At 40.4% G+C, this 25,065-nt stretch overlaps 1 protein-coding gene across 1 annotated transcript in view; it reads right to left on the bottom strand.

Annotated features, from left to right (window-relative positions):
• Positions 1-25,065, bottom strand: part of NEGR1 (neuronal growth regulator 1) — a 290,225-nt gene that overhangs the window by 136,996 nt on the left and 128,164 nt on the right. Inside the window, exon 2 of the mRNA XM_074875772.1 lies at positions 19,263-19,495. Coding sequence (XP_074731873.1) covers positions 19,263-19,495 — 233 coding nt within the window. The remainder of the gene's footprint in view (positions 1-19,262; positions 19,496-25,065) is intronic.

The following is a 25,065-nucleotide window of genomic DNA, read 5'->3' as shown; positions in this document are numbered from 1 at the left end:
ACATTCAATTCGCTACGAAAATAAAACAGTGTTTTTACTTTGAAGTATTTCAAACAAAAAGATTTTTTTAATAAAACAACCCTTTTATTGTATAATGGAACTGTTGTGTTAATTATAATTTTTTTGCCAAGGATCTATTTTACATAACAAAGCAAATCTGCCAACTATTAAGGAAATTTTCCAGTTTTCTCTTACAGATGATAAAAAGGGGAAATAATATCATATTTTAAATGCAAAGTGGGGATGATTAAAATTTCAGTCTAAATAAAATAAGAACATTTCTGAATCCTAAAGACAACAAAATGAGTAATCTGCTGGGGACAATATAATAACTACCTCACAATTCTATACTTTAGCCCTTAGTATTGTAAAGCCTTACACGTAAGCAAAAATTTAACTATTTATTTTGTCTCACTGTAATGTCTTCATCCCTGTTGGTCTTGAGGCAGGTTTGAAAATCAGAGGCTTATGAATGAGCCAGTTTCATCCAGCTCCTAAAGTGCCTTTTTATCCATTCAAATCTGGGCACTCAAATTCAAGTTCACATCTCTCTTGTGAGATTTTTGTTTCATTTTTTCCTTTTAAATGATATTAACCCAAAGGAATAAATTTTCCAAACATCACATGCTAAAAAAGAATGCCAAAAAATGTAATAAATTAACAGATTTTGTTTGTGCATCTCCTTGAGCACAGTTTTCAAAATTTACCCATGGGGCTAGGCTATTGTTTGCTAAAAATCCTAAGCTTTTATCTGAATAGCTAGGATAAAAGATCTGTGATAAGTAGGTGTAATAGAAGTTAGAGTCATATTGTAGGATTGTATTAAGAATCAGTGCTATATAGTTTTCATTCTGATATAGAGTTTTCTTGTATGATGCAAAAGATCTTGTACCATTTATTATCCTTGTTACTGCTTCATAAATTATAATATGTAAGAACTACAGCCCCAGTAATTTAAGTCATACAGTTCTCATTATATGGTTCCTTTAAGGAAGCTCTTCAGAACATTTCTCTGAAAAGTCTGTTCCTATAAATGAACAGTTAGTGTTACGTGACTTATTCTTTAAAGGAAACAACATATCTCTTAGTCACACGGGACATAGGAAGATAAAATCCTTAGATATATTCAAACACCGAGCATTGTCTGATGAAAACTTGAATGTGAAGACAAACTGTTTAAAATTTTTAAAAGTTCTACTAAAGCATTGAGGGATGAACATGTGAACTATGACTTAAGGAAAAAAGACAGTATCTGAATTTCCACTTTGTAACCAGGTGTTTTGCTGGATATTTAAAATGGAAGTATCACAGAATAACAACAACGTAAATACTTCTTCGGATCTGGCTGAAGCCCGTGGTTTTATCCTTCTGCCTTTCCCCCCTTTATTCCCAGTTGGCAGTTCCTCCCCGCTCCCCATGGTGATTTCCACTTCTCATCATCACTCCTCACTGGATGCAAGGTGGAAATCCAAAAGGGTGCCTGGCTACAGTTATAATTCACCCGTAAGTGGGGATTATTTTAATAATTCTCATTCACCACTGCTGATACTGAAAATATGCTTGTATAGCTGGATGAATAGTTCATACAAAACCCCAACCCACCACCAATCACGGAACTCATTGTTGTGTTGGCTGTTCAGTTCTGCTGCCCTTTGAACAAACGCTAAGGCACTCGAGAAACTTGTAAAATTAAGCATTTGAAAAATCAGTGCAAGAATGGCATTTTCATGCCTGTTTGCTTCAAAGGATGCTCTGATTTTGCTAATTGCCTCAAAGAGGGCTTCGATTTACTGTTTGCTACAAACAGTATTCTAATTTAGTTTATCCTGTGAGTGTGCAGCTGCGTTTGAGTATGGTGATGTTTGGGGCTCATTGAGCTGTTCTGAAACTCATTCCCTCAGTTCCTCGGGTGAGCTGGTTTATGTCTTTGCAGACTGCACCCAATACCTTGCACCAGGTGAAGACTCGGACATCCTGGCCTTTGACATAACCACCTCTCTGGTAGGAAACTCAAAAATATTTTCTTAGTTGATATATCCTGAAAATCTGAATCATCACTGTAATTATCAATAAAAAGAGAAGAAGAATTCAGATTATCCTCTACCATAAACTGTTTTTCTGAAAGTGAAGAAAGGAGCATAGTCCCAGGGAAGCTCCCTGAGTTGCTTAAAGCCACGCCATCAAAATGGACAATACTTGGGTGATGTATTTTTTCAGTTTTATATACAAAACGAGGGCTAATTGAATCTAGTCTTGTGATATTAATAAACTACTGATGATCTGCTTATTGAAGACCAGTGACCTCTGACCCACAAGACCCACTTTGTAGGTTCTGGTTGCTTGCACCTACTGGCTGGGATATAACGAAATGGAAGTATTAACAGATGTTAATATGTAGTTACATATTAAAATGTTTTTCCTTTGTTCTTTCTGTTAAGGGATTTTAAATTAAATCACACTTTCAGTCACCACTGAAGTGTTTTTTACAGCTTGTTAATGCTATTTTAATTATTGCTTCATATACCACATGCAGGTAATTTCCAGATCAAATTTGCAACTACTTGATTACACCAGGTCAGCCACCAGAAACTGAACATTCTGGCTGTTATTCTACATCTAACGGCTCCTGTGCTACCTAAACACTGAGACACGCCCAAACTATGAGACACTTCCCTGAGATAATTCCTTGCTGCTCATATATTCATATGAGCTACTCTAGAATAGCACCTACTCAGGGCCATGAAGATGAAGACATCCCAGCAGCCGAGATGGGGCAGGAGGCAGGGGAGGTGGCAGTGGGCAGCCGGGAGAGGAGGGGGGTGCTCGGGGCCACAGTCTGCCCCGGTTGCCGTGCTCCGGGGGGAGGTGGTGAAATCCTCCTACTGCTGCCAGCTGGAGAGGAGAGGAGCAGAAGCTTCCTCTTCTGAAGTCCCAATTTAGAAAACTAAAGCCTCCTAAATTAAACCTCGGTATGAAGGTATTTCAAATGCTAAAATGGGGAACAGCAGCATCTTTATTTCCCCTGCAGAGAACACACCCCTGCATCCTTGCCAGATGTCTCAGGTTAGGTAACCTCTGCATTTGCTGTCCTAGACTCTTTTGATGAACAACTGAAAAAGTTTTCTTTACATCTTTATGAAAGCTGTACAATCAAAGATGAACTTTTTCAAATGGAGATTTTCCAGGCAGGAAACATTTAATCCAGATTCTTTAAAGCTTTCTTTCAAATTTCTTACAACTCAATATTACAGTATGAATCTGTGACTTTACTTTTCAGTTGTTTTCAGTCGTCTCCAGAAATTTTCCTAAATTAGTACTATGAGCTCTTTTAAAGATATGCATTTGATTTTGCTCTTTCCAGCTGGTGGATTTCAGATATTGTCATCATCCTCTCTTACCCTCTCTTACGCTATAAAATCAAAATTAAGCTGTAGAGGATTCAAAAGAAGAAGACAGTATATGAGAAGGAACTGCTTTAATAAATCCATCCCCATGCTTGTTTATTCTTGGTAATTCTCCCATAATAGTGAATCCAACACAGCTCATCGTACAAAATATTTTTCTTCTGCAAGTTCACAGCTCATAAAAATGAGACAAGATGTACCATCTAATAAACTCAAAGGGGAGATTCGCATCTTCATATGCTGGAGGTGGGATTTAAAGAGATAATGTACAATTCTTATTTTTCATTTAATTAAATCACCTCTGCTATGCAGATAAAGTTTGCCGTAGTTCAGTAGAAGCCAACTCAGTTTCAGCAGTGTGAAACCGTACCCAGACACAGTAAATTCCTTAGCAATGGACTGTCCTCTTTGTGACTTGTTCAGTAGCGTGGGCAATTATTTTTTAAAACCCTAATGGGCCTCACTATGAATGGCAATTACCCCTTACAAGGAAGAGTACAGTGAATATGGGTATTTATTTGAAGACTGATTCTCTTGCAAATACATTCTTCCATAAATACCTAGAGATGGTGCCTCTGGTACAAATGGAAAAAAGGTCCCATCTTCTTTTAATATTTTTTGTGTTCGTGTATACTCACTTAGTTGATAAACAATAAAATAGACTGGATTAAGAGCCTATATATTTCCAGAAAACTGCTGCATGTTTTCCAGTAAAACCTATGGCTGCTGCTGAGGGAAAGGGAACTCCTCTTCTTAGACTGAATATTCAGTTTCTCTGATGAAGTCTCCAGTTGTTAAAGTACTTCAAGTTCATGTGTTTCACTATTTCATCTGGTTTTCCTAATGAGATCTTTCTACCCCTTCCTGTTTATGGATTTTTATTAATGCACTGGTCACTGGAGGTAGAATATTTCTGCCTATGTATAATTTAGTCAGCTTTATGAAATAGTCTAGCATGTGAAGAGGTCATGCATCAGATTTTGCTAAAGCAGAGCTAGCTATAAAGGATATAAATCACAGTCCTTTACACTGTTCTGGATAATAATGCCATCTCTCAAGGATGTCATTAATTTAAAAGCAGGTATACAAGTTTATTTCCTAATTTCTTCAGAGCAGACCACGACTAGAAGCAAAGCAGCAGCATGCAATGCAGATATAAGTATTATGCATCATATAAGGAAATAAAAGACAAAACAAGTTCTCTACGCTATCAGCTTCTCCAGCATTAAATATGGAAATGTAGCATGAAGCGTACAGCTCGTTTTATTGCAAATATTCTATCAAAGTCCTCCAAAGTTTACTACTCTCTGCTTATAACTCCAACTTCATTTCTACTTGTGCTTGGCCTAGTTTCACTCCTACAACTGATGCTTCTTCAAAGAAAAAAAAAGTGTGGGAAGAGACTGACACAGAAAAATGAATAGCAAAGCATTTAAAACAAAACCAAAAAAAAAAGGACATGCTCTGCATTAATGCCATTTTATAGTTCATTATTATACTTAGCCATTTCTTACTGATAAAAAGACATATGGGGAACGTTCCATACATTTTCCTCCTCATTTAATCTTACTTCATTTGCTTTTGTGTTTAGCTTTTCAATCACCTGTTCTTTATGCTTCATCCCGGGACATTCTCAGTGACAAAGGTCATATTGTAAATGAAAACGCACCCTTAGACAGTAACCAAGAATATGTCCCCTCTATCTTGCTTCTGAACTTAAAATGCTTCTTATTTTATTTAAAAATGTCCATCAGCTGCCTGCTAAAAGTATAAAAAAATCTTTTACATTAGCTGTCACCAAATATTTATCATGAAATTTAACATGGAACAGAACCGCTTTGTTTGTGTATTAACTCTCAATTCTTCTGAGAACTGGTTTAACACACCCCAGCTTGGCTTCTGCCAGGACTCTGCACGTCTTACTGACTGCACCAGCGCTCAGGATTTCTCTTCTTTTAAACATGAGCAACAAAATAAAAATCCAAGACCAATAAAGTTGTGATTTGGTTTAGAGTGGATTTATCCCCCTTTCCTTCTATTCTGTGGGATAAAAAAATGCTGGCAGAATGGGGTGCTTGAATGGGACATTCCTTCTGGGGATATTCATGCTGAATGATTGTGCCAAAAATACAGAATCAGTGGACCAGCAATGGGCACCCATCATGCAAACACAAATCTTTCCTTTAGGTGTTAAAAAGCAACATAAAATATTGCCTAATACTATTTCCCTTATTGGATAGAGATATTCCTCTTCTTTTTGATACTTCAAACTTACGTTTAACCACCCTATTTTGCACAATGTCATTTGGTAAACTGTGGACTTGATTTAGCCTCCACTGATGAGAACTGACATTTTCTGACTGACTTCTCCCAACACCTTCTCTCATCTATGAAAATAAACATCTTTTCCCAGTGATGAATCATAAAGAAGCCAAATAATCTTACATTTTCTGTCTTGCTGGTCTTGTTTTCATTTATTGGGCCAATCAGTCCTCACCCCAGTCAGAAAACACTGTATGTGAGCTGAAAGCGGGCTGCTTTTTGGGTAATCAACACTAATAACACAGGCTTTAAAAACTTCCAGCAGGAGCAGAAAGAGATGGACAGCAAGGTGTGAGTCTTAGTTGGGTTTCTGCTTTCTTCTCACCCTCTTCTGGAGTGAGACTAAGTTAGAACACAGGCATGACAGCAAAATAAGACCCGATGTTTGGGTTCACACCATACAGAAAAGCAGTATCTTATTTATACTTTAGAGACAAACAGCCTCTCAGAGGATTTACACCCTCTGGCACAACCGTTGGCCTTGGATATTCCTCACCAACAACACTGCAAACCCACGCCCAGCAGCCCGGTCTGCTCGTTCTGCCACCAGCAAACGGCGATGATGGGGAGGGAGGAAGGCAGCACCCGGCTCCTCCGTGGCATGGCAGGAGGAGCTGGGCTGGGCTTTCTCACCCGGTGAGCATCAAGCTCTCAACACTGGGATGGGGAGGAGAGGTGGGAGGGGATAAATAAATATTTTTCAAACTGTGAAATTGGCTTGGGGCAACTGAAAACAAGTAAGGATGAAAAGGCTGACAATGGTATTTTTCAATAACAGTCCAGTTGAAAACAGAACACTGCTAATGCAAATCTAACTCATTAACAGTAAGAGCTTTGCGAATGACAAGGCCCCCAAAAAATCCAGACAGCTGCAGGATAAATTACACACTGTTTTGAATTTGCATTTTTGGGTGACAGACCCTTTAAGCCTGGCTTACACTTGTGATCCCTCCAAACCACACTCCCCAGAGTGTCTCCGTGTATTGTGTAGGACCTGCCCCAACTCGCCCAGGACTCAGGGCGCTGTGTGTGGCTTTCCCCGTAGCGTTGGTGGTACCAGGCACCGAGGAGTGTATGCAACACATACTGCATCCCCTGGACGAGCTGCAGCAAGGTGGATTTGAGATAGTCTGTGCTATGTGTAGTCAGGAGGGAGGAATCCTCAGAAATGGTTTAGACCGTCACAGGAGTGAGGGACGCTTTTCCCTCAAATGCAAGCGGATGGCCCAGTCCCATTTCTCTGTCATATGCAGCCCTTGCTTTTCCTTGCTTTAGTACCATATAATATGCTGCCATCCGTAATTCCACTTCTGTAGGAGTGCACAGAAAGAGAAGCGAAGTACATCGGCAAAGACTGTACATGGAAGAATAAAATATTAGAGACTAATTACAGCACTGTTACTCAAAGATGACAGCTCGACTGCTTAAATTTCATAGAAAGGAAGGTTTGTCAACAGGTTTCTGAAGAGCCCACGCGACATTTCACACTTTTACAGATGCTACTATCTCATTATTCCAATAAGACTAATGCTTAATGAGGTTTCAAAATTCTAGAGGCTAATTTCAATGTTTTTAGGTTTTTTAAGTATGCAATATTGACATTTACAACTGGTTGGATTTGTGGCGCAGAGTTTTTACCTGTTAGATAAAATCCAGCATATGTGCAGAATTACCTTCAAAAAATACAAGGACAGTGGTGAGCAGATCCAATTCTTTTTCTTATCGGTTAGAAATAGTTGTTCAGTTACAGATCTATACTGCTAACAAAGTGCTTCTTTGCAATCACAGAACGCTGTCATCTATGAGAAAAGGCAAATCTGCAAAACAGCTCTCCATACTCAATCTCCACCTTCAGCATATTCACACTGAATTACACCAGAGTTTGACTCATAATGTGAATATATACAACAAGGAAACTGCATCTACACGTCCACGTGCATGTGCTGGTGCACCCTAGTATATACGTTACTGGTAGTATAAACAGACAAGAACTCCAAAGTCTCTTCCGTTCCCGTCAGTTGTCTGCTATATGATTGTGGACGTTTCACTTAAAAATAAATGTGGGTGAATCCATCCACCAGTTTTATTTTTCTCCATTAATGCCTTACTGGCTGGGTTTTCTTATTGCTGAACATCAGGAGGGCAATTTCAGACCATGAAATAAGTCTGATTTTATCCTCTGAAGTCTGTCAGGATCCCCAATATAAAATGGAAGGTAATACTTTTTTCTATTTAGCAATAGTTATGCAAATTTAATATAAGTTTAAGAAGAATTCAGTTATAAAAAGACAATCGTTATTTACTTATTGTTGATGGGTTGGTTTTAGTCAATAGCTAATATAAAAGAACTATTCCCTGTATGAATAAGTTTCCAATATTTCTGATCACTACAGTGCAAGAGACTAAATTTAGAATGAATTGCAAGAAAATTCAGAAAGGTCAATGTCCAGCATGGAGCACCAGGAGCTGAGAGTACAGGAACCTACAGCCAGTAGCAAACCACTCTCTCTTTGATGATGGAGTAGCAAAAAATTCCATATTATTGCTGTCACACTGCACTGTTCTAGCAGTGCTTCCATAAGAGAAACTACTGCCAGCTTCTTTATATTTACCCCATTTCCAACCCACCTCTCTAGGTCTGCAGTTAAAAATGGGAAGCAAAAACTGCGGGTGGAAGGGAAGAGGGGATGGGAGATGCAGGGGAGCAGCACAGAGACATCTGGCACACAGCAACAGCCGCCGCCAGCGCGCAGAAGCTATTTCCCAAGTTGTTAAAAACTTCTGAGCAACAAAATGGCTGAGAAATGCATGTTGGTTATTGCAAAGTTTCTTGGAAAGTCTCATTTTGCTGTGATTTATAATTAACTCTATCTCCATTTTCTATTTCTTCTCAGAATGTATCGTGTTGTAGTAACATAAAACATCTCCAGCTTGAGCATTTTTAAAGTATTTTGTCAAGATCAGTGAATTCAGGCTGGCTGGCATTGCCCTTTACAGAGGGAGAATACGATCCCCACACCTCCAGGAAACCTGATCACAGGAACTGGACTAAGATGCAGAAGCAAAACCAGGACAGAAGCCAGGCGAGCTCACTCCCAGGTGGCAGGAGATCATTCTAATTCCACCTCCCATTTCAATAAAATAATGTGCTTGTAAAAACTTGCACTTATTTTTTAATAATTCCAAAAGATAAAGTGTTATATTTATTGCTTTTACAGAGTTATTTTTATTATAATCATATATTTATAACTGCCTGTACTGCTACTTGGAATAATATTTCCAGTAATTACAGTTACTTAACCTGCAGTATAGCCAGATAAGCAGTTTAAAAGTAATTTGGAATGTCATTATTGTGGCAAAGGAATGTGTAATTCTCAAAGTCTTCCCTGCTAACCAAGCAAGGTCATATCACAGAAAACACATAGAATTGGTTCTGTCCTGAAGTTTCCCTGATGCTCTTCTCTCTAGTTTTAAGAAGTTCATGAAAGCTATGTCTTCCCTTTTTTTCCCTGAGAAATTATTCTGATGTTTAAAAGAGTTGCCCTAAAAAGTAATTTTTAATTACTAGATGCTTATGTTCAAAGCACCGCTCCTTTTCTCTGATAAATAACTGCAGAAAACAAATATTCACAGGTGAGCACGTGGCTGCAATGACAGCGCTTGCCCAAGACACATTTCAACTTCAGCTTTGTCAAGGAGCTCACACGGCACTTGCTGGTCCGATGGCCCAGATTCCCTAAGAACCTTGTTGTTCCATTATATATTTCTATAAAAAATATATGTTTCTATAAAAAAGAAACATAACACCAATAAATATTTCTAACGGCTTGTTCCCCTCGCCTCTATAAAGTCACCTCTCTGATGCCAGAGCTGAGACCGCCAACACCACAAATTTCCATGGATCGTCACCTCCCCATGCAAGCAAGCAGGGATATTCCCATGCTCAGTATCAGCATCCAACACCAAATCAAAGTGAAAATACGTGTCAGCTGAGTGAGCAGCAGGAGGGTGAGCGTGGGGCACACGGCCCGGCTCCTGCACCGCAGAGGAAAGGGCTGACGGCTTTTTGCTAACGATGCGGAGGTGGAAGGACGGCTGCTCAGGCGTCGGGATTCCCACGGAACAAATTGTAAAGCTTCTGAGGTGCCATTTAACTGTCTATACAGTAAAATTATTTATCATTGGCACCCCGGAGCCTTGAATAAGATATTTATTACTTTAAATAAGAGGTTGATTCCAGAACCACATACAGCCATAGTTATAACGCCGCATCTTTGGTGGCACCAGCAGACAAGGGATGCTGCAGGGGAGGTTTCGCTCTTTGGGAAACCTGTGAATTCAGTGCAGTTTCCATTTGTCTCCCTTTTTAAATATTAACTGGACTTGACAAAAGGTTTTTATCAGATTACAGTATTTCAACTAGGATATTTAGTGTGTCAGATGTTATTAGTTTTAATCAGGCTAAAACCAAGATGCTGACCTCAGTGTTTCGCGCAGGCACAGCAGACGTGCTGCGTTTGGTCACGCAGTGAAAGGACACAGCCGTGCCACTGGAGAACTTCAGTCCTTGGTTTCTTTCCATTTTGTTTTTATAGGAAAGGTTTTCGTGTATGGATCTCTTTTTCTATTGATCACAATGAACAGAATTCCTACTATGGCATGTTTTAATTGCCTTAATTAGAATCATGTGAGAAAGAATTTACTAAAAATCTTACCATGCCAAAGTTGTGACCCTAAAATACTTTTATGGTATTTTCTCCTCAATCTTAGAGAAACAGAAGATAAGGATTTTCAAAAACATTGGGGATTCATTTGAGGATAGTCAGTGTATTTGCACCTCCTTAACAAGACTTCACCAAATATGTAGATTAAAACCCTTTTTGCAAGATAAAACCAGCATGTTCTACCCTGCATCAGGTGGGATATTTTTTACATCCTCTTTCAAATCTAGGTGATTAAAAAGATGACACTGAGTAAGAGTTGCAGAGGTTGGTCTCCAATGCACTCCAAGGCTATTTAACTGTCTTTGTTAACATCACCCCAAGCAAAATCTAAGCTTTTAAACACAGGACAACTTTTTTTCTCCTGACAACTGACAGTCTAACACTACAGAAGCTGAAATAACAGGAAATCCAATGAGAAAAAAAAAAAACCACCCAGATAAATCACAGTAATCACACTGATCACCGTGACAGGCAGCAGAAAGATCAATAAAATATTATACTGGTTACTCGGGGAACACAGTTCCAAAAACACTTGCAATGTGGAAATGATGGCAATGAATAACAAAATAATTACTATCTCAGTTTTTCCAGGCCAGCCCAATTGCCTTTAATTGAATCAACAGGACAGTGAAGAGGCATTCAGAGAGGGAATAATGGAGCCTGTAGTAAGGGCAGTCAGAAGAATGTGTACTTATATGTAACCAAACCCTTAAAAGTGTCATAAGCCAAATTTTATGTCTTTAAAATAATACTCCTGCAGTTCCTTACAGTTACAAAATAACATTCTGGAGCATCTATTCAAAGGAAATTGCATTTAGATAAAGTAATTGTAATTAAAATCTCTGCATTGCCACACTCGACTTTCAGAGGACGATTTTATTTCTGAGGTAGTACAATAGAAAACACAGCATTTCAATTTTAGTCTTCCAAGCAAATCTTGCACTGTGTTGACTCTTTCTTGAGTGAAACTATCACGATTTTTGCCATTGAGTTCAGCAAGAGCAGCATATTCAACAGATATGAAATCCTAAACCAGACATATTCATCATCACCATAGACTGGTTTGGGTTGGAAGGGACCTCAAAGATCATCCAGTGCCACCCCCTGGCCCGGGCAGGGACACCTTCCACTAGCCCAGGTTGCCCAAAGCCCCGTCCAACCTGGCCTTGAACCCTTCCAGGGAGGGGGCAGCCACAGCTTCTCTGGGCAACCTGTGCCAGGGCCCCACCACCCTCACAGGGAACAATTTCTTCCTTACATCTAATCTAAATCTACCGCTCTCCACTTGGACATCGAGCCATTGACTGCAAGTCTTTGAGTGCGACCGTCCAGCCAATTCCTTGTCCATTGAGCGGTCCATCCATCAGATCCATGTCTCTCCAATTTAGAGACAAGGATGTTGTGTGGGACTTTTATTCAATAAATACAAAATCTTTGAAAAGAAGTAGTTTTGGCAGCCTTGAAAATTCCTTGCATTATACAATGCAATCACACATCCCGTTCTGCTATGGGTGACTTTTTGCTAATGGACTCCCATAGCTCCATCAACATGCCCACACACACGATGTCATGGAGTCAGCTAAGGCTTTAGGCAGGGGGGGTGCTGTCAGAGTTCCAGAAACTCTTGATAAGGCTGCCCACAATCCTGAGTGGCACTAACCATGAAATTATTTTCACATTTTCAAGTCAAACACTTCCGATTGTAAATTCCTTATCAAAAGTCTTTTCTTTGAGATGTGGAAGACTACGGAGGTTATCTGCACTTTAATTTAAAAGGAATAAAAATAAAAAAAAATAAAAACTGGCCCCACAGTTTTTGTTCACATCATCCACTTTAGATCATTCTAATGCTGAGTAATAGATTTGACCTTTATTTGCCTTAATGACAGTAAGAACCAGAAGAGGCCCACCGTGCAGAGCAGAAACAGCCACCAGCTCACTCTCTGATAAATTCTCATTCTGAATTGGCTTTCTTTCGAAAATAATTTTCAAGATTTTTCTTTCTAAAAGTTTCATAATCCTTTTTACAACGTGGCTTTCGCACAGCATCTTCAGCTGGTTGTTTTTGTTTTATTTGAGGGAGCTCTCTTGTTCATAGAGTGGGCGTTTACCAGACCATTGTTTCAGAAAGCACGGGAGATGCTGTGCCCAGCAGGAAGCTTATGCACCTCTCCAGCTTGGCAGGGGAGGGGATGAAGAAAGTAGCCAACCTAACAAACGCAAAACTCAGAATTTACTAATCTACATTTTTGCCCTTTGCGTGAGATTATTGAGTTCTTTAACCTAAATTGTTGGGTTCTTTTGCTTTGCCCCTTATTTTTTCCTCCTTACTTCTGCTTCCGGCGTTGTCGTATATTGCAGGAAGTTGCTGAAAGATCCTTTGGACTCTGCCAAACACACCTTTTGCAAGACTCTCACAGGTCACAAAACAACTCATTCAACTTAATTCAAATGTAACAGAACTAATATACTTCGGACCAGAGAGCAAATGATTATTTTGTGTAGATTATTCTTTCCCTGCAGATTTGAGAAGATGGAAATTTCAGGCTTATAATGGAAATTCAGTTGCAGCCATGACTGTAAAGCACATCCAACACTGCAGAATTATGAGTTTCAGACTAGTACGGCCCTGTTCTACTTCAGATAAAATATTCCTGATTTACATCCTTGTAAATGAGATCACCTGCTAATGCAAACATTTTCCATGATTTAAGTCTTTTAAAGAAGGGGAAAAGCCATTCATACATATTTTAGAGAGAGAGAGCCCCTGCAGCTCATTTGAGTGCTGTGAGAGGTACAAATGTGGGAGGAATTTAATGAAGGTATAAAAAATACAAATCCTGGAGAAAACATTCTCATTGGTCATTAATGATGCATTAATGATTGTGGATGCAGCCCTTGGTAACGGCAAGTCCAAGTGTGCTGTTTGCTGGAGCGGGTGGTTGGTTTGACTGGGGGGCCTCTATCGTCAAGCAAATATCACGCAGCCGCCTCTACCTCCGCAACAATTTTTCTAAGTCTTTTTCTTCTTGAGCTGAGCAGGGACAAGATGATAACAGTGGCTGGCACCAGCGAGTTAATTTTATAACGAAAACTGACATCCTACTCGAGTGCTAGCAATTTAAAAGAGTAATGGATTGTCAGTTTTAGCTGGAAAGTGGTTGTTATATGATTTTAGAAGTCTTTTGCATATTTATTTTGTCCCACTTTAAATAAATTTGGGTAAGATTTATCTTGTTAGCTCCAAATGCAAGTCCCTCTTGGCCTGATTGAGGAAATAAATTAGACTTTGCAAACATTGCAAAGACTAAATCAATACATTAATATTTAGGGGACATTAAGGAGGTTTATTAAACAGAAAAAGGGCCTTGAGTATTACTTTGGAAAGATTATCCATGTTTAAATAAAAAATATAAGTTGCAGTTTCTGACTGAATCTATAAATTGCATTTACATAGATAACTGAATTATTTACATGCACACGGTGTCAAGCGCAGATTATGTACAGAAATGAGATGATGCAGAGAGGGCAGGACAGGAGCAAGGGCCGTGTCTCACATGCACAGCGTCCATCCTGGGAGGAGCCCCAAACATGCCCAGCATGGGACAGATTAAAATAAAAATTAAAACATCAAGTAACTAATGTAAGGAAGTTTTTGTGTCATCGATTCCCTGGTATTAGGTACTGATGGAAAGTGCTGATGTAGCCAGAACCAGGCTCCCGTGGGATGGGGAAGTCAGAGGGTGCCGGGGGTGGGTAAGAAGGGGCAGCAGAGGCCTTGAGGAGCTGGGGACAGGGGGTGGCAAAGGGCATGGGACCTGTTACCTACACCTCAAAGCCTAACCCACGGACCTGTTTGAGCTGTGCATCCACAACACGCCAAAATGCAGCCTTGAAAAAACACCCCTCGACCCAGCCCCTGCCAGCGGAGCCTGGTGCTGCTGTCATCAGGAGCATGGCCAGGCTCCTCATCCATGTTCAAGGAGACAAACAGAGCTGTCAGATCCTTAATCCAATCCTTAGGAAGACCACGGTCACAAACCTCCCTCACCAACATCATGGTCACCCCTGCCCCCGCGTCACGAACACTGGACAGCCCATCCACAGCGCAATGGGGACCAACACCTTCCCCTCATCTCACATTAAGATTCACACATGGCCAAGTTATCTTTGCCTGGTCTCGCAGAAGTGCTCTCCCTTCTCCGGTATGTTTGTTCTCCATTCCTGGGATCCACACCAAGTGTATTAATAAAGCATAACAAAATTCTCTCGGAGCCCTCATTTCGCGAGGTTAAACAAAGCAATCTCTTTCAGATGTGTTCTTTATTCTCCTAATCACCCTGGCAGCCCTCCCTTGGCGACTGAGGTCCTTTTGAACACTCTCTTCTGGCCTCTGTCTCCCCGGAGTCACAAACAAGACGCCTGACTTGCCCTTTCCCCACCCGGTGCGACAGCATCGTTACTGTGTCCCGACACGCCGAGAGAACCGGAGGCTTTGGGCCACGACCTGTCGCTCTGCCCCCCAGCAAAATTAATTCTCAAGGACACTGGTAAACACATCTTAATATTTTTGCAAATTGAAAGGGAAACACAGCTCAGAGGATGCAATTTAAACTTTGGTGGAATAAATGTCAGATTAGAAATGGCAGAAATTGCAACCTTTTGCTAGAAAAATTATGAGCAATATAGTGTGGTAAGAGGTATTTCATTTTTTTACTTTACTGTGGCAAACATCTGATGTTTAAATCATCTGCAGTTCATGACTTTGCAGATCAGGCATCTGGCACTGAGGTAGATTAGGTTGATTACAAACTCCGACCTTCTAAACTTTTAATTAATTACTTCGTAATTCTCACTTCTTTTTAATAAGGTCACTGAAATAAAGTTAACTGGATTATCTTCCTCTCTTTCATGTGATTTTTCTTTCACTGATGTAAATGTGGGCTAAAGACACATTAGGCTTTTTTCTTTTTTATTAACTATCTTGATTAATTTCCTTGGTACAAAAAGGTGTAACTATGTAATAACTAACGGTGATCTAGACTTGACTTGGCAGCCTCATTAAGGCCTGGAGCAGGGATTTAGGAGACTGAAACTCAACTTCAAGCTCTGCCAGAGATTCCTGACTGACTGTGGCCAAACCCCACTAGGTCCCTGTAACCATGTGTGGGACAGCGAGGGAGAGGCTGCTGCTTCCCTTCAGGCTCAGTTATTTACTGATCATGTTATCTTTCTATATTTTACTCATGGAAATTAAGGCATCTTTAAACCATTAAAATGTATTTATTCTCTGAAACACTCACATGAATATGTTCAGAAATCGTCAGCCCAAAGAGCAGAGAAGAGGGTATTCAAAATGACAGCTACCGGATCTGTGTATATAGAAAGACCTCCCACACACACCAAAAAAAAAGGAAAAAAAGAGAAGAGTCGGATTTACATGGCTTTTAAAGTGGAGTTTCACAGCAAATAATTTTGCAATCTGGAGTTTTAACCTATTTGAGAGTTTATGATCAGACATAAGTCTTTATTCATTTAATTTGTGACACAATGCACACACCCCGGGCTCTTCCAACGCTGCTGTTTTCAGCAGGAGAATGTCTTCTTTCAACAGTACTCGACAGAATGCAGCCTGTAGGGCAGAGGAATTTTAAAGGGCTAAGACTTTGCTTTTAAATTTTCTTTTTCTCCTGGTATTTCATGTGCTGCTCTAGGTCTGCTGCTGATCATTTATTCACAATGCAAAAGGAAACCCAGTCCTTTGACTGAATGGTTTTACTTTGGCAAAAGACCTGCTTCTCCCTTCATTTATTTCTCCCCAATAGCAGAAGTTGTTTCTAATCTTGAAATACAAAGCCATGAACAATATTAAAAGGAAACATAAAACTGCTTCCATAAAATGTTATTATATCATCCCTGTGAACCCTATTCAGCAGGAAAGGATATATAAGCTTATAGCACCAATTAGCTGTTTGATGTTTCCTTTACAGTCCAGGTTACTTTCAGACAGGTCAATCTCCATCTCAAAGGACGCACGAATCTTGCATCTTCACCCCCCCGTGTATCCGCACACGGAGGGTGAAGCGATGGCTTTATCAGCAGCGTAAGCATGAAGCGACCTGATTAAAAGTGCTTACGTGCACCAGTCCCACTCGGCTCCCAGACGACACAGTAAGCGGGACGCAGGCCTCCAAATCACCGTGCAAAACCCAATGGTGAGTTAAGGTGGGGCCCCACCCTGGGGGATGAGCGATGGGTGTGACTCACATCCCCTCCACCCAGCGTCCGTCGCACAGCTGATAATTCTTAACTTCTATACTAATATGTACAGGAAGGTAAGAGCCGAAATGGAAAGAAATGGCCAGGGGCATCACTGTGCTGCGATGGGGCATCCTCCGGAGCTGCTGATCCCCCTGCTGCTCCGTGATGCAGGACCCCTGGCCACAAGCAGGGAGCTCAGCAGCTCTCCCTTCTCGCTAAGCGCCAAGAGAACTACAGAGGAAAAAATGCAGGGGCAGTGATTTTTTCCCACTTTCCGTCTAGAAAATGGCTCACTCGTTCTGGCTATGCTTCATGGAGCTGGTCCCTACTTCCTACATAAGATATAACTGGAATAATATTGGAGCAACCGAATATATATATATATACACAATTGAAATATTGATATTGTCACTTCTTCATCCCAGCTTCCCAATCCGATAGCATACAAATACTCCTGCAGCCCCTGAACAACCACCCCCCTAAAAAGTACATTTACAAGTCTTCACACAACAGTCGCCTCTGAGGAAGGTTATAAAAATGACTAAGTGAAGGCTTTTTGGCTGTACTAATAAAATAACGTTCTTTAGGCAACAAACACACTTAGCTCTTACAAAGCAACAGTTTAACATTCTTACAAACCATCAGGGTCTAAAGGTTCAGTGGTTAAGAATAATTAGTTTGAGAAGCATTTCATACACGTTATTTGTAAGGGATTTTGGTGTGCCATATGGATTAATAGAGATTGCCATTTAAATTCCTCTGTTTTATATTCATTGCTTTATTACTCATAAAAATGCAAAAGAAAATGTTAATGATGATTACACCAAAGACTAATAAGTTAAAGCCTTAGGTTATACTTTGTATTTCTGAAGATATAAATGCAATCGCTTAATAATTATGCATATTTTTAACTATTGAGTTATTATTTCTCTGTATGCTTGTAGTTAGCCTAATTAATTTTAAGCTCCTGTTTATATGTTTTATACATGCAATTAATTTCCAACTTTTTTTTAGCCCCTTGTACGAGGGCATTAACTCCTAACAAAGACAATCAAAACTCAGGATTGTTCACCCTGGAACAATACAATAAATATTACCTCCACGCGTGGAAAACTGACACTGTTGTTCTGCAACACTCATAACAGAAAACTGTCTCACAGAAATAAAGCGACTGTTCTTATTAACAGTTTTGGGATCTTAGCATTTCTGTAAGAAAACTCGTCTGGGAGAAAGAAAAACTAAGGATTTTAATGCAAAATCACCTTATTTTGTCTTCCCTTGTTTATTCTGTTTTTAATGAATTTATATTAAATTTCCAAAACTAATAGAATTTCTATTTTTGAAAAACTGCTTCATGCATTCTAGCTTTGCTTTTTTTTAAGCTGATGAGTTAATTATTCTTTCTATAACAATGCTCCTGATGGCACACACCAGAGAAGACACTTGTGGTGCTCAAGGGAAATACTGCATCTTTTAAATGCCAATAAACTTTACAGAAAACTTTATGCCTAAAGCTTCATGGGGGTATAACACATCCATGAGGAGAGGTAAGCTGAGCACCGTGGGGACAGAAAAAAGACCTTCAGGGCCTGTGGGGCTGCCGATGGGGTATAAAACACCCTGGTGAATCCCTCCTTGCAGCCAAGCTGCACCAGGAAGGGGACAAGCTTTCCGAGGAGTGACCTGCTGCTCGTGTTTTTGTGCTTTCTCCCAGGCTGCCTGTGAGGAACCACCTCTGAAGGAGCCCACAAACCAAGTCATTTTCCTCCCTTAAAACTCTTATCAAAACAGTCCTGCAGGGATGTTGGAGCCGGGCTGCTGGGGAGCCAGCGCCGCTGATGGCCCTGCGACCTGCAAGCTCTGCATGACAGATTGAGCTCTGGCATCTGTCTCGCTGCATCCATTGGTCATCTGTTATTTGATATTTTTATTACATGATCATCAAAGCATGTCTCGTGGCCTTGTTCCGTCCCCAGGGACGGTTGGGTCCTGATCCACCGTGACCCTTCCACGGTGTGCTGCAGTAGGGGCACTGGCTATTTCTGAACATGTCTTGACATCATAAAGAAAACGAGGAGCTCTCGGGAAATATTTGGTATCAGCGTTAAAATGTGAAGGCTGTAAACCTTCTGTGAACTCAGGACCTGAGCACGCACCTTCATGTGGTGACTAGGCTGGATACCACGCAAAAGCTCCAAGTTTTGAGCCATGCAGGAGACCTAAACCAAACTGACAGATACCTGCACAGTATCACTGCAGGGAATTATGCCTGGACTATTGCAGTGGTATTTTCCTCTTATATTTTCACACGTTCAATTGCCAGCAGAGTAGGAGTAAGGATTTAACCTGATTTTGGAAAGTTGCAGGCCCTTCTGGGCTAATTATCTATTTGCAGAGGCCCAGAGTCAATGGCATATAACAGTCTGTGGCTACATACATCCAAGAAAAACGAAAGAAAGAAAAGCTTTAAAATGTGCTTAGCTACTGTTTTCCATCTATAAACAGAGATTTTTCTAGTATATCTCCAATAACAATTGGTTTAAGCACATACCTTGTACAGTTAAGTGCACCTGCATCGTTCTAGGAGTGTGTTGAGTCTGCACAGAACAAGTGTAGGGGCCGTCATCTGTCACGTCCACGTCCTGTATCTGCAGGCTGTACTCTCTTCTATTGGCTGTTGCGATTGAAACTCGAGGATCTACTGACCACTTATCACTTCCAGCAAAAATAATACTCGACCGATTCAGCCAGGCACCTTTTGAAGCTCCATCTTCCAAGTAACACCTGGGAAAGAAGGTGAAACCATAAGTATGAAAACATAGGAGCTTTTAAATGCCATTAACTTGTTATTGATTTTTAGACTGAATACAGCTGCACTGTATTGGACTTCAACCTCAAAACATGAGTCATATGTTAATTCACAAATCACCATAAAACCAAAAGTCTATCTTACAAACACACAATAAACATAAATATATTTTTTCTGCTACATTCTTCGTTTCTGATTTTCCTGCTGTGAGTGGTCAGTGGAGCAGCAGGTAGGAAGTCTCAGCTATTTCTGAACTGGACTCAATAATTTCATCGGAGCCGCCCTTTCTGCTCCAGTTTCAGCCCGTAAGGATCAGGAGTCAGCATGTGCACTTGTGCAAAATTATTGCCCTTTTCCTAAGCCACAACAAAACTTCGGCTTGTTTAGTTAAGGAACCAAGAGACTTTTCCCACCAAAAACTATAATGACATCTTAGTATTCAAAACAGTATTATTTTTCTTTCAAAAGGTTATTAGATTTGTCATTGCTAATCTTATATTCAAGACATCTTGTTTAAAGCAAACATACATTCAATTAGCATGGATTTCCCTGCTGACAACAACAATGAAATATGAAGTATAGTTCTACTAAATATTTTTTAAAACATCTTTGGTATGCTAGTGACTCAAACGAACGTGATTTGTTTACGATGCCATTACTTTAGCTTTTTTCAGTTATTATTAATACAATAACAGAAAATATTGCTCTTTGGAGTATAATAGTTACCTTAATTGGAGCCTGGTGAAAAACACCCCCCCTACATCAGAGGCAGATGCACCCCAGACAGATGCCTTTCCTTCCAAGTTTTTGGTTCAAAAATATTTATCCATAAAGACTTTTTTTAAAAAAAATAAGCAAAAAGTACAGCTGGAGAATGAAAACACGTATATCTGAAGAGTTTGACAGCATTTCTACACAATATCTTGGGGGTTTGAACATGGCACTGGAGATTGCGAGGGAATTGCGAGCTGAACACACTGGTGTAGGTACTGCAAACCGTCTGAAACTAATCAGTTGAGAAATATAAAGAACAAGGTATGTTGCAAAATCTAATTTGTAGTCCGCTTCACCATCTGCAGATTCAAAAACCAGTCGGAGTATTAAAGGTCAATGTTAATTGAAAATCTTTTCTGTAGATATGCAACCCAAAAAAAAGCCACCCAGGCGTAACAGAAGCATAACCTTCTACTAAGGTAATTAGGCACTGCAATATGCTGCTGTTGTCAATATTTTGTATTGCCTATTAGGAAACATTTGTAACTTCTCTCTAAAGTGGCTTTCCATCTTCAGTTTCTCACTTGCACGCTGGGATGAGAACAGCACTGTGATGGATACTATTAAATGACACTGACGAGTCCTAAGAACAGCATGGCGTCAAGTGTGAAACTTTGGGGGAAAAGCGGTAAGAAGCCGGTGAATAATTCTGACAGCACTCTTTAGCACAATGAAGGAAATGAGAAGGAAATCAGAGATGTTTGTTCAGAGCAGACCCCGTCGCTGGTGGAGCCAAAGGAGCACACAGGCTGGGAGGACAAAAACGGTCCCAGGAGATGCTCTGATTTTAAATGCAACTGATGGCCTTGGAGTAGCCATCAAATTTTTCTGTCGTCTGGAAAGAGGGGAGTGACACTGGTGACAGACGGGAGAGCAGGAGACAGAAGGGACACTGAAGACCACTCCTCAATCCCATGGGGACTATAACCGTGTGCTCAACTGACGCGCGGATGAGGCAGCCTATAGTCTACTTTGTGGTGTTTGACAGTGAGAGCCATCGCCAGGCATGACAGCCGAAGGATGCTCTCCTGAACTTCAGCCAGAGCAAGGATTTTGCGAGCAGCCAGCAGAATGCACAAAAGAGCAGCAAGTCAGGAAAGAAAATTTAATGATGGGAAGAAAACCAGTAAACACCAGCAGAGCACAGGACTGTGTGAAGTATGAGAATACAAACACTGGAGATACTTCAAGTACCACCTCACCATAGAGAAGGAAATATTTGTCATGACAAGAGGAGGACTGGAGACAGGAGATGAGACCTGAGCAAAAGAAAATGGCAATAGCTTGCGTAGAGAGCCTAGGAAAAAAGGGCTGGGAAATGGCATCCAGGAGGAACAGCACAGAGTCCCTCTCGGTGGCTGAGAAGTGAGGGATGAAAGAAGAGAGAAAGCCCACAGAAGGAGCTTTATTTCTATGAGCAGATAAAAAAGACTGAGCCTGTCTGGAGTGAGGTTAAGGATATCTAACTATGGTTCAAGAACTAAAGGAGCATTACACTCTGGTTTTCCATAAAGAATGTGACAGCCCGCATGTGGGAAAAGGCAAAGCAGCTGATGGAGTCAAGGGCAGAGAAAAACCTTAATGGAGCCACGTTTGAGAGCATGAAACAGCACATCCAGGAGCATGGGGTTTTTTCCAAAACAAACTGAAAGTGAAGTTATGTGACTGGGAAATCATAAATGTATCATCTACACTTAAGGAAATGCAGAGAGTGAAACAGGCAAATTTTAGGCTAACCATCATACCCACAATAGATTTTAAGGCTTTAAACCAACTTTAAAAGTTGAAGGAAGGTAATAGAAAGTGCAACAGACTAATGGGATATTTTGATTTGATAAAGCATTTTTCTACATGAAGAAAATCCAACAGAAGAACAGAGAGCAATAGATCTCATCTCTTTGATAAAACATTAAAATAGCACAACTATGGAAAATGTTAGGTGGGAGAAAATGGTGATTTTGTAGCTTAAGCATATGGTGGTATTGTTTAAGGGGAAAAATGACATTCCCTTTAGGAATAAGAAACTAGAAGCATCAGGCTAAAATTCTTCAGAAACGGATCATGAATATAGCCATTCATTTAATTAATGGTCTCAACATGAAATCTGAAAGAGTTCTGAGAGAAACTGAATATGATATGGGATAAAAAATTGCAGTTTATATAGCAGAGAATTGGGATGTCACGAGGAAGCATCACTTTGAGGATGGAGAGCACAGCTGATGCCTGTGAACCCCTGCAGGAGTTTTGGGGGTCTGGTCCCATTCGGAGAAGGCAAGGAGCCGCTTTTAAAGTCTTATGAACATTTTCAAATTGACTCTAATGAACAGAAGACTGGGGAGAAGCAGAGGAACCTCAGTTTCACTGACATTTTTCTACAGCGCGGTTCTTTTCTGCTGGTATTTCTGCAGGAGCTGGATACAGTCAGTTATAAATGGATATTTTTGAAGGGAGCCTGTAGATTCAGTGACTGTTTACCATTTTACTTAACTCCCTCGTTGTTTACACACACATCCAAAAACATGCAAGAAAATGTTAGCACTATGGCTTCTTCCCACAAAAGAGAAAACCAGCCTTCTCCTCTCCCAGCACACAAAACCGGCCTCGAACTCCCTGCTGTCTGTGCAGCTTGTAAGGAAAAAATTAGCCTTGCTTGAAAAAAAAAAAAAAAAAAGAAAGAGATAATAAAAGTTGACATTTTTGGTTATTAATTAAAGACAAAAGTGAAATTCTCATCAGACGAAAAAGTACCCATATGAAAACCATGCTGAGAAGGGCAGCGCTCAGGGATGCAGCTCCAAAGCATCCTCACAACCTCCTGCTCCGAAAGGCCCAAAGGTTCCCAAAAACTCCGCATGTAAACACAGCCCTTTAGATATCAAAGCTTTCCTGCTGAGCAAAGGCAAGATACAGCACTGCAGAACGGCACATGAGACCTCTTGCTGGTTTGCTTGATATACAAAGGTATTTTATCAAAATAGCTTTCTAAAACAAATAAAAAATTTTGCTTTATTAATTCATAGGTGCGTGGTTATCATGGCTAGAGACGGAAACTTGCTAAACCCAACTTTCTTCTGCACCCTGCTAATTAACAAAATGCATGCAGTATACAATTCCTGTATAAAACATGAAAACCAAGGACTAAAAATGAAACAGATGTTTAGTTCTTGAGTAAGACTTTCAAGTTTGATGAAAAAGTAAATCACAAAAGGTATTTCTAAAAAGTGTATCTAGGAGAAAACATTTCAGTCTTGTTCAGACCCTGACTAAGCATGTTTTATTGTGGAAGTACATCGGCTTCAAACTGAAAATGATATTCCAAATAAGGTTCTTTGAAAACAGGTTAAATATTTTACCTCAGACAGGCTCCTTCAATAGCCCAAAGCAGTCTTTTCTCTACAATTACCCAAACCCCATTCAAGCTCCCTAACGCTGTGGAAGTGAACGGATTTGAAAATGTTGCAGAATTTGGCTGAAATATTCTGCACAGGGTAGCCTTCAAATTAAATAGCAGCCAAGATGCTGCATTTTCCCACTGCGCACATGAGATGCAATGGATAAAGTTCATATTTACTCCACGGAAGAAGCAATCAAATGATTCATCTCAGATTGTTTTCTGATCTAACAAATTTAATCCCTTTCTGTTTGCAAATCACTTCTCATTTCTGAAAATGCAGTTATTCCTTAAAAGTATTCAGCAGGCAACTTGGACTACACATTCATCCCCGTGCGTGACTGGCCACTGGAGGCAACGCTTCAGCGCTCCAGTTATTGTTGAGGAACAGAAATAAGGACAATTTTCCCCTTTTTCCCCATTAAAAGATTTTTTTTTTCCCCTTTAAACAAAGGCTTGGTCTTTTTTCCCCCCATACTTTTATAATCTTCTACAACAGAGCAGTCTTTCCACATGTTTTGTGACTTAACCAACCACTTCTGTATGGATGAACATTTGCAAAGAATAAACGCTGAGAACAACAAAAAGACCGACCCCGAGCAAGCCCAAGGGATCAGACCAGTGCGCGTGGCCTCAGACTGCAAGACCACAGCGACCCTGCACACATCCTCTGCATTTATCCCTACAATTGCATTTCTCACATCCCTGATCTTTGGATGCGCTTCTTCGTTTTAACTTAGAAATGTATTTTAACATTATTTTTTAAGCTGCAGATAAGAAGTGATAACTCTGCATGATTTTCATTGCATGAACATGAACATATCTGGAAACATAATGTCTTTTTTGACCGAAATCCTGTGACAGTTCAACTCCTGCAAGACAACGAATTGCCTCGTTGCACGTGCACACTCCCCCCGTCCGTGCCCCTCTCCACGCCGCTGTGCCGGGAGGGATTGGGCCATGCTCGGTGACAACCTTAGCGTCTCCTTAGTGAGGACTGGGGAGGAAAGGCAGCTACGAGGAGACAAAACCTGGTGAAGGAAACCAACGAGAAGTATGAGGAGCCCAACTGAGCTCATGCCGGGGTGCGACTCAGCTGTGCAGCGCAACCCCCACGCTCTGCACCCGGGGTGCACGTGCACAGGACAATGCTGGCCAAAGTCCTCCCTGAGAACCTCTATTGCCTTGAGGCTGCAGAAGTGTAGTTGAGCAAAATATGTTCCAAATCCTAAAACAGGAGTCACCATGCAAAATTTTACTGAAAACTTAAAATTTGGGTTTGCACTCTGGAAAGATTTGCCTGTTAATTCTTGCAAACATTTCAGGGAACTTAAACACCAGTTTCCAGTAAACCTGAGAAGTGAGTTTGAGCAGTTTTGT

Source organism: Strix uralensis, chromosome 8 (genome assembly GCF_047716275.1).
Source record: "Strix uralensis isolate ZFMK-TIS-50842 chromosome 8, bStrUra1, whole genome shotgun sequence".
Taxonomy (NCBI): domain Eukaryota; kingdom Metazoa; phylum Chordata; class Aves; order Strigiformes; family Strigidae; genus Strix; species Strix uralensis.
This window is presented reverse-complemented; position numbering and strand designations above follow the sequence as displayed.